Source organism: Solanum lycopersicum, chromosome 5, assembly GCF_036512215.1.
Source record: "Solanum lycopersicum chromosome 5, SLM_r2.1".
Taxonomy (NCBI): Eukaryota; Viridiplantae; Streptophyta; class Magnoliopsida; order Solanales; family Solanaceae; genus Solanum; species Solanum lycopersicum.
In genome coordinates, this window is record NC_090804.1 from 58,961,354 (window position 1) to 58,971,966 (window position 10,613).

General features: G+C 36.7%; 1 protein-coding gene across 1 annotated transcript; it reads left to right on the forward strand.

The window, feature by feature from the left end:
• The first annotated feature begins 1,532 nt into the window (after positions 1–1,532).
• On the forward strand, positions 1,533–2,338 carry LOC109120300 (uncharacterized). Its single transcript, XM_069298526.1, has 2 exons — positions 1,533–1,738; positions 1,894–2,338. The coding sequence occupies exons 1-2, from the start codon at positions 1,533–1,535 to the stop codon at positions 2,336–2,338; spliced, it is 651 nt and encodes a 216-aa protein (XP_069154627.1).
• The last annotated feature ends 8,275 nt before the right edge of the window (positions 2,339–10,613 follow it).

The following is a 10,613-nucleotide window of genomic DNA, read 5'->3' on the forward strand; positions in this document are numbered from 1 at the left end:
AGCATGAAGACCTTGGGGAAGGAATCTGTGGCCTTTTCGAGGAGATCAATGTTGTTATTAAAGAAGAGGTCGAGCTGACAGGATTCCGTGATGCTGAGCCAGGAGAGATGCTGCAGAACTAGACCTCTACGCCATCCTGATCCCCCAAACTCCTTGGTAGAAGGGCATCGTTTTATTCATATTTAAACCGGTGGTAGTTTGGAAGAGGCTTGAGACCCACCATTTTGCATTTTTCTTAACTATTTGAATTTTTGAGTTTCCATCGTGATGTTCAAAAAAGGCAACATGGCCCAATGCAATGGCCAAAATTTTCATTATTTTCCAATTTGAATGAAAGCCTCTTTTGTCAATAACATTTATTTATTTACTCATTTGTTATACTTTGATTGTCTAACTTTGTTTGTTTATGGTTTCAGTAATGTAAGTTTTAAACCTGCCAATGTCATGTCATGTCACGATCTGAATGAACAAAATGAAGTAGGTGATGACGAGGTTGATGATTACGAAGAAGAAAGTGAAGAACCAGAGTATGTCGCCAAGGAATTTCAGCAGTTTGAAAATCAACATAAACCGAATTTAGAGGAAACTGAAATTGTAAATCTGGAGACCAAGAATGTGTCAAAGAGGTCAAAATCAGCATCCACTTGAATGATGATCAAAGAAAGGTAATAATTCATTTGCTTTCTGAATATATTGATGTGTTTGTCATGGAAGTCGGTGACATGCAAGGGCTGAGTACCGATGTTGTATCTCATAAACTACCAATTAATCTGGGGTTTGATATGGTGAAGCAAAAGGATCAAAATTTTAAGCTTGAATTGAGTTTAAAGATTAAAGAAGATATCACCAATCAGATAGAGTCTCGATTGGTGGAAGTGACAAAATACCGTACTTGGTTGGCCACTGTTGTTTCTGTCGCCAAAAAAGATGAGAAACTCGGGATTTGTGTCGACTACAGAGACCTCAACAAATCTAGCCCAAAGGATAATTTTTCATTGCCGAATATTCATATTTTGATTGATAATTGTTCTAAGCATGAAATGCAGTCATTTGTGGATTGTTATGCAAGTTATCATCAGATTCTGATGGACGAGGAATATGTAGAAAAGACAGCTTTTATTACACCTCGGGGTGTATATCATTACAGAGTGATTCCATTTGGCCTCAAGAATATTGGTGCTACATATATGAGGGCTATGACGACCATATTTTATGACATGATTCATAAAGAGATTGAGGTGTATGTGGATGACGTCATAATTAAGTCCCGCGAGAGTTCTAACAACTTGACACATCTAAGGAAATTATTTAATCGTTTGCGTCGTTACAACTTGAAGTTAAATCCCGCCAAATGCGCTTTTGAAGTTCCAACCAGAAAGTTGTTGGGATTTATAGTCAGCGGAAGGGGTATTGAGCTCGACCCTTTTAAGATTAAAGCAATTCAATAGTTACCTCCGCCGAAGACGAGAAAAGAGATGATGAGTTTCTTAGGGAGGTTAAACTAGATCAGTCAATTCATAGCTCAATCAACCATGGTGTGTGAGCATATCTTCAAGCTGTTGAAGAAAGACGCTCTGACAAAATGGACTAAAGAGTGTCAGATTGCTTTTGACGCTATCAAGAACTATTTGTCAAATCCACCGGTATTGGTTCCTCTGCGAGAAGAGAGTCCTTTGTTGCTGTATTTGTCAGTCTCAGATAATGCATATGGATGCGTACTGGTCAACACAACGAGAAAGTAAAGAAGTAAAAACCTATCTATTATGTAAGCAAGAAGTTTACTCCATACGAGTCTCTATACACTCTGTTGGAGAGAACGTGTTGTGCTTTGACTTAGCTTGCCCAGAAGTTGAGACATTATTTATCTTTGTATACCACATATCTCATTTTCAGAATGGATCCATTGAAGTATATTTTCCAAAAGGCGATGTCGATCGAAAATTTAGCTAAATGGCAAATGTTGTTGAGTGAGCTTGATATCGTGTATGTGACTCAAAAGGCAATAAAGCTTGCAAAAAATCCTGTTAATGAAGAGTATGAACCGCTTAAGACTTATTTTCACGATGAAGAAGTGTCATTTGTGGGTGAAGATATTTTTGAAACATATTGGGGTTGGAGATTATTCTTTGATGGATCGGCAAATCATCAAAGGGAAGGCATCGGAGCAGTTTTAGTGTCAGAATTTGGTCAGCACTATCCCATGGAAACTAAGCTCCGATTTAATTGCACGACCAACATGGCTGAGTATGAAGCTTACATTCTTGGTTTGAGGATGATCGTTGACATGAATTTCTACGAGTTGCTGGTTATTGGAGATTCAAACTTGTTGATTCATTAAGTTCAAGGAGAATAGGCTGTGAAGAACCCAAAGATTATACCTTACGTAAAGCATGTAAAGAAGTTGGGCAAAAGATTTCATAAGATCGAGTTCAGACCTACGCCCAGAATACAAAATGAGTTGGCTGATGCTCTTCCCACCATTGCTTCAATGATTAAACATACGGATATTGATTATATTGATCCTCTGGATATAGATCTGAAAGAACATTCAGTCCATTGTGCACATGTTGAAGTAGAACCAGACTGTTTACCATGGTATTTTGATATAAAAAAGTATTTGAAATCCGGAGATTATCCTGAAGATGCTACGTCCAACCAAAAGAAGTCGATACGTCGTATGGCTCTCAATTTCTTTCTAAGTGGAGAAGTCCTTTATCGGAGGACTCCAGATTTGGGTCTTCTAAGATGTCTTGATGTTGTTAAAGCTGCGAAGCTTATTGAACAGATACATGTAAGAGTTTTTGGTACGCATATGAATGGTCTCACTTTGGAAATAAAGATCCTACGAGCCGAGTGTTTCTGAATGACTATGGAGAATGATTATTGCAAGTTTGTGCAAAAATTCCACAAATGTCAAGTGCACGGTGAATTGATACGAGTTTTGCCTTATGAACTTAATGATATGAGTTCACCTTGGCCGTTTGTAGCTTGGGCATGGATGTCATAGGTCTGATAGAGCAGCCGCTTCAAATGGACATAAATTCATTTTGGTTGCTATTGATTATTTCACCAAATGGGTGGAAGCAGCTTCTTACAAGTCGGTAACCAAGAAAGTTGTAGCTGCTTTTGTTCGCAACAATCTAATATGCAGGTTTGGGGTACCAGAATCCATCATTACTGATAATGGTGCGAATCTTAATACTCACTTTATGAGAGATATATGTGAGCAATTCAAGATTACTCACCGAAACTCAACTGCTTATCACCCTCAAATGAACAGAGCTGTAGAGGCCGCCAATAAAAACATCAAGAAGATTCTGGGGAAAATGATTGACAATCGCCGAGGTTGGCATGAGATGTTTCCATATGCTTTATTGGGTTATCGAACGACTACCAGAACATCGACTGGAGCTACTCCATACTTGCTGGTATATGAAATAGAAGCAGTCATACTTGCTGAAGTTGAATACCATCATTGAGAATCATCCAAGAGGCTGAGTTGAGCAACGCTGAATGGGTGAGCAAGAGAATTCATCAGTTAACTTTGATCGACGAGAAGAGAATGGTTGTCATTTTTCACGGTCAACAATATCGACAGAGAAAAATTCGCTCTTTTCACAAGAGAGTAAGAGCTAGAGATTTTGAAATCGGTCAGTTAGTACTTAAGTGCATTTTTCCTCATCAAGATGAGTACAAAGGAAAATTCGCACCAAACTGGCAAGGGCCTTACATTGTTCGTAAAGTATTATTGGGAGGTGCTTTGATCCTGTCGGAGATGGATGGCACCGCATGGCCAAAACCAATCAACTCAGATGTTGTCAAGAGATATTATGTGTAAAGTTTCAGTTTGTATTTCTGTCATTTATTTGTAATCATTCTGTTTGCTTGTATTTGTTTTTCTTAAATTTTTATCCCTCTTTGTAATGAACTACGTTCAACCTGAATTCTCAAAAATGAGATACGTAGGCGGCCTATGTCGTCCTCGGTCGGTTTCTTTGTAATTTTTCATATTTTGTCAACCTTTGAGGAAGGAACTATGTTTGACCTGATTCCTGCCTCAATGGGATACGCAGGCGCCACAAGGGTTTGGTCATATCTCCCGTAAGATTTCTATTCCTATTTACAATAGAAACTTATACAGAATTTTTGAGAGGGGCTCAAAAATTCTTAAGAAGAAGATTCTTCCTCAGCAAGTCAAGACTGAAGAAATTTTGAGACTTGCAACTGGCACAGAATTTTAAAGGAGATCTCAAAAATTCCGTAATCTACTCAATTACAGTGGAAAAATAAACAAGGCAGATAACTGAGACAGAAATTTTTAGGATGGCCTCAAAATTTCAGCATAGATCTACAAGTCAGGAGTGACTCTGAAAACTCCCTAGCGAATAATCAGATAAACCTCCAAGAATCGGACTCAAAGAAGTTTGTTAACCCTGATATGACATGACTTGGCAGCGACCTTTTTCAGATACTATTTCTCAAAATTTATTTCTCTTAAATTTTTTCCTTTTACGTTTTATTTGTTTTGGCATAAAATATTGTCTAATATATCAAGAGTCGGGAGATCGGGAAATCAATCGGAGATAGCAGGAAAAGGAGTAGACAACTGAAGAAATCCACACAGATCAGTTCGTTTTTAAAACTAATAATTTTTCTGTGGATGCAGGTTTACAGCTTTGCTCCGAAATCAACAAATTCTTCCGATCGTTGAATATGGAGAAGTCAAAGGAGGAGGAAACTATCCCAAAATCAATAGTTTTACTAGAAGCAGGAATCGTTTTATATCGCTTATGTCAGAGACTTAGAAATATGAATTGTTTATTTCATTCAATTTCCAACAACATGAAATTTATAAAGAACGTCCAGCTAGATTCGAAGGTTAATCCAATGAAAATCTCAAGGAAGAGTTTATGGTTTCTTCAAAGGAAGTCATTTGCATCATAATATCGGATATGATATTATGCATTACCTGGAGGTGTCAGTTATTTTATTGTCGATCAAGACGATATACTATCTGGAAGTTGCTTTATTGTTATCATCATTGAAGATGATATGATTATCCAGAAAGCACCCAGAAGATCACTATGTTGCTCCATTGAAGCACTATCTTGATTTAGTACCAAGGATGACATCAAGAGTTAATATATGTGCATCGCGGGAAGATATCCATGCATCACATAAAATCATGCATTGCAAAAGATCATGCATCGCGATTCAATATCCATGCATCGCGAAAGATCATGCATCGCGAGCCAATATCCATGCATCGCAAAAAATCATGCATCGCAAGTCAATATTCATGCATCATAGAATATCATGCATCGCGAGTTAATATCCAAGTATAGCGAGAAGATTTCATACCTCACAGAACTCAAAGCATCGCGAGAGGATTCATGCCTCGCTGGAAGTTATGCATCGCGAGAAGATTTCATACCTCGCAAAAATTTATGCATCACGAGAAGATTCCATGCCTCGTTGAAGTTTATGCATTGCGAGACGATTTCATACCTCGCAGAAATTTATGCATCGCGAGAAGATTTCATACCTCGCAGAGATTTATGCATCACAAGAAGATTCCATGCCTATTTGAAATTTATGCATCGCAAGAGGATCTCATGCAACGCAGAAAAGTTATGCATTGTGAGGAGATTTAATACCTCGCAGAAAGTTACCCATCGCGGGAAGGTATTCATGCCCCGCAAGAAGTCATGCACTGCCCAAAAAGAAAATCGTGCATCCCAAGAGAAATATTTATCTATCGGCATCAACTGTATTCTTTTATTTTGATAAAAGTAAACATCAAGAGAAGCATCGAAGACGACGACAAGAGAAATGCTGGAATACCACATCAACTGTCCTTTATGTTGACATCAAATGAAGAATACATTGAAGACTATATTGCAAACACAAGACATAAGCTTTATTTGCTTTGTCTCAAACCAATCGAGATTATGTCAAATGTCGAGGACAACAATTAAGTGTCGACATGGTAAAAGACACTGTCTCCTATTTAAATTCCATTTTTATGCTGACAAGTTTTATCTTAGTCTTTGTCGAGAGCAACCGAAAGGATGAATTCTCCAAAACATACCACAGGTGCGGACGACATCAAAAGAGGATGCAGCACAATGTGGAACCTTTTCTTAGCAACGAATTGGGATATAGTCCGAAGAGGAGTGTCAAACTCTTAGGACGTAAGCAGAGGAGCGGCTTCCACCACAATCAAACCACACCCTTATCAGAAGGCATGTGGGTTTTTTTTAGGTCTGTCAGTTTCAGTCTCGCATCCGAAAAATTTTGATATATGTTGGAAGCAAGTTTCAGATATGCATGACAGTGCGCTAAGAGCTTTAGAAATTATGTCCGTGTAAGTTCTTAATTATGGGTGTGAAGTGCGCCATATTCATGGCTAAGAGGTTACGAGCCTCCTTTTCATACTCAATTTAATTTGTCACTTGTCTAGAACCAAAGGTTATCTAGCATAATAGATTTTCTTCTAAACTGATCGAGTCGAACTACATACAGCCTAATTCCAGAAGATACAAGGATATGTATGCGATCTCAACGTTGAAAACTCGGTTGTATTCCATTATTCGCTCTTAAAGCCTAATCCCGAGCATTTTGATCCCTTCATAATTCGATAACGAGATGGCTTTTAACTCTTTCAAAATCATGTGTTAAATTAAGCGTTTTGAACTACAAGTGGCCTGAATTCTCATATGGCTTGAGATATGCAGGAAACCCATTGCGAGGTTCGTCCATAATTCCTAAAGTCCGTACCAAATCCCATTCTCTAAAATGAATATGTGGTTGGTCAAAATTGAATTGGTCAATTTTATTTCCCTCGAATTTCTTGCATCAACCTAAGTAAAATGAGGGATAGTTGTTGACGCTCAAATTTTGACCTCCTCGAAATGATTAATTAGTTGACGGGTTTCTTAATCTTGAGCGATTTTTAAAATAGTCAGCTCTTTAAAATATAAAAGGTTTTTAAGTAATTTTAATTTAACATCATCGCTTTTATAATCTATAAATAATTTATTTTTACGTAGTTATGTTCGCGATTAATATGTTTTATGTTTATTTGAAAATCACCTTAAATTTCTATTTTTTTTCTTTCGATTGTTTTAATAATTAGTTCGGGTATGTATTAGTTATGCTTTTGTTTTTTTAGTTTCCAACTAAATTGATTATTTTATTTCGTTAAATATTAATAAACTCGTTAGTTAATATTAAATGTCAATGGGTTGCAATTTCATTTACTTGTATTTTGCCATTGAGGCCACTTTTCGAGAGGACCATTAGAAAAGACCAATTGTTGGGGTGATTTTGGCAAACCCAACTCCCTCACCCTTTTTCCATCCCAATACCTTTAGCCCAAATTCCCTTTTTACCCAACCTATCTTCCTTCCCGACCCGACTCCAGCTTTCTCCTTCATGCGTTAATGGGGGAAAACCCATAAACCGCTTGACAATTCCAGCACCGATGAAGAGCCTAGAAAACGTGTGAAGCAGCAAACGTCGCAAATTCCATGAGACTCATCTCCTTTCAGGCGGGTATGATTTGGAACAGTCTTTTCCGTGATTTCAGCCCATTTTTCTCTGTGTCAGTCCTACAAGATTCGTCCTTGTTTGTCCTTGCAGTCATAAGATGAATACACGTCACCAAGCAAGGTCACTAGTTTTATCTGGAGCGTCCACCTCGCCTCCCTCCCGTTGGGATTTGATGAATTTCGGGCATCAAACCGCATATTTCCTTTAGTTTTGGATAAGATTTGGAAGCTGAAATCCAAACTGGGGTGGGCCTGGAATTCAATTTTCCCAACCCTTTTCCCCCTTTCTTTTAACCTAATTTTCCTCCCAAATATACTCCTTCTTCCTCACTTTTAGAGGGGGGTCAACATACGAAAAATAGAAGAGAATTTAGGAGAACTTTTCCAGCGAACTTCGATTAAGAGATACCTATTAGTACAATATTTTGTTTTACACAGGTATTAGGTATTCAGAGAAAAATAGCTCAGAAATAGATCATTAAGTAGTTCTTGAGAGAACAGAGAGCAATCAGTTCAGCACCTGTTCAAAGTTTCTGTCTAGAATGTTGGAGGCGTCATTCACGTTCGTGTTTTCCACTTAGGGTGAAAGTCACAGTCTCTGCTCGTCTTGTCCATTTCGCTGCCTCCATAAAGTTAAATCTCATCTTAGCTAAACCTTTCTGTTTTTCTTATCAACTTGGTCTTTTGTTTCTTGATCATTGAAAGCTATGGGGAAGTCAAAACTCTTAGATTGTGTTTGTGCATTTTTAACTGCGAATCAGTAATGGTTTATGTTTGAGTCAGTCATGTTATTATTGTGCTTGTTTTCTATTTTTTTTTTTACATTACGGAGTTTTATTTTAATGTCGAGTATCTGTGGTGATAGTTGTTTCTCCATTTTTTTAATTTTTCTTAGTCGCTTAGGGTGGTCTTGGTTTGTTTGAAACAAGTAAAAATGGATAGATAAATCGATTATTCGATAGTATGTTGTTACTGATGGTCTTACGTGTATCATTTTGCTACGAGTTCCTCCATCTCAAACTACAAAAGCTCATAAGATATCGCTAATTGTTTATTCCACTGTCGCTATTGTCATTTGGATTAAATGTGCTAGTTAAGATTTGCATTTGTTTAAGCTCATGACTATATTTCTTTCATTATTCAGTCCCCAGTTGAATATGCTGAACATGTGGAGATGTTCTATCTATGTTGTTTCGACTCATAGTCGTATAATGCTTAAATGTATTATTTAGTTTATCTAGGTCGTCCGTTGTGGTTTCCTTTTGATTCGCCAACTCTTGCACCAGTCAATTCAAGTTTATATGTTCTCTGTGAAGGGTATAATAGGTTGAGAGCAACTTATCCTTGTCATACTTTATTTCGATTCTAAAAATCTTGTCTGACTCGATCCTTTGATTTTATCCTTCTCAATCGATATCATTACCGAGTCACAAATGTGCAACTCTATTCGGTTTTATCTTACAGTTAACTCTACGGAATGATATGCTTTCGCATAGAGTCTCTTGTGTTGATAATCTTTTCGTTAAGTTTGGTTAGTTATTTATTTCAGCTTAAATACTGCTTGTGTGATGATAAATGGCAATTCTTAAGTGTAAATCATTTTATATAACTTACAGTAATATGCTGAAACCTGTCATCTTGTTGTTTTTCATGTTTTTATAGTTAGCCTAAAATCTACGCATTTTGTTCAAAGTTTAGGTAATGATATTGAAGATTTGAGTATAGTCCTCACTGTGATTTGTCACTCGTATACGTGTCTTTTTTCTTTCCCCGTCCTATTAGCTTCTCATTTCATTTAGATTATACATGTACTGGTCCTGGAAGATTTAGCATTCCATGATAGTGTTCCATTATTTAACATCTCTCTATTGTAGCTTTGAGTGATGCCCTTTGATTTGATTTATTCTAGATGTTAAGCATGACTATGCAACTAATCCTGCATGTCTAAGAGGAATTAATGGTACATTTGCTTATAAATCGTTAAGGACAAATAAGGTGGTGGAAAATTAATTTATTTATGTTAGTAATTACTCTGTTGTTTGTTTGATTAGCTTGTCAATTTGTCCTTGTGAATGACACCTCTTATGTGTATCAGATGTCAAGATTTGCTCTATCATTATTTAGTTATGCATATTATATTTTCGCAAAATGACTTAGGATGTATAGTAGCATTATATAAATTCTGTTTTGATATCCTTCGTCGACTTATTGTATTGGCTCTTATGTAAATTTTATTGTTAATGCATGCAAAATCCACTTGGGTTCACCATAAACCCATTGTCCCGTACATCGAGAGGGCCATAAAAGCCCAATTGCTTTTCATTCCCATTTCAAGTCTTCCAACAACAAATTTGACGGACAGGTCCCGAAGCTTAAAAAATTCAAGAAGTCAAAAGAGTCGAAGAAGTTGGGCTAGAAGAAGCTCACCTTATTTATGTTTCTTATTGTATTTTTTGGCCTAAGCCCTTATTGTATTTCTTTTTCATATTTGTTATCATTAGTCTAGGACAGGTGCAGAATGAAAATGGGTCGAGAACCCAAAACAAATGGGTCAAAATCCATAATAGGTAGGTCCAAATTCCCGGTCAAGGCGAACAGAAAACCCGAATTTGGACCCAATTCTCTTTCCCTTTCTCTCTCTCTCTCTCTCTTTCCCTCTTTACTTTATTTATTTGTGTCTTTTAGCTTATTCTGTCGTTAGTCTTAAGGTAGAAGACTCTAATCCTCGCAAAACGCCTTTATACTCTAACTAAGTCAACTAAGTAAATGAACCGAAATAAAAATTTTCAACCTCAAGTTAAATAATAAGTTTAAATTTTTTACAACTCTAAATATTTTATCATAATTTCAAACAATTTTTAGCCAAATAGTTTGTTGTCGGAAAATCGTATTAAATGGATATTTTAGGTGCTTAACACCTTCCTAAAATATAAATGTGAATTCCCGAATCCTCTTTTAAAGTTTTCAAGACGATTTTTTCTGTTTAAGTCTTTTAAAAATAATAGTTTTCTTGATTTTTCTTTAAAAAATTAAGTTGAGATCGTTCATGTGAAATTTGTT

What these genes read in the sequence shown, in the direction of transcription:
- LOC109120300 (XM_069298526.1), top strand. Translation starts at nt 1,533, where the DNA reads ATGGTGTGTGAGCATATCTTCAAGCTGTTGAAGAAAGACGCTCTGACA. An exon ending in CTGGTCAACACAACGAGAAA is followed by an intron (nt 1,739 to 1,893) that starts GTAAAGAAGTAA and finishes TCTCATTTTCAG; the next exon opens with AATGGATCCATTGAAGTATA.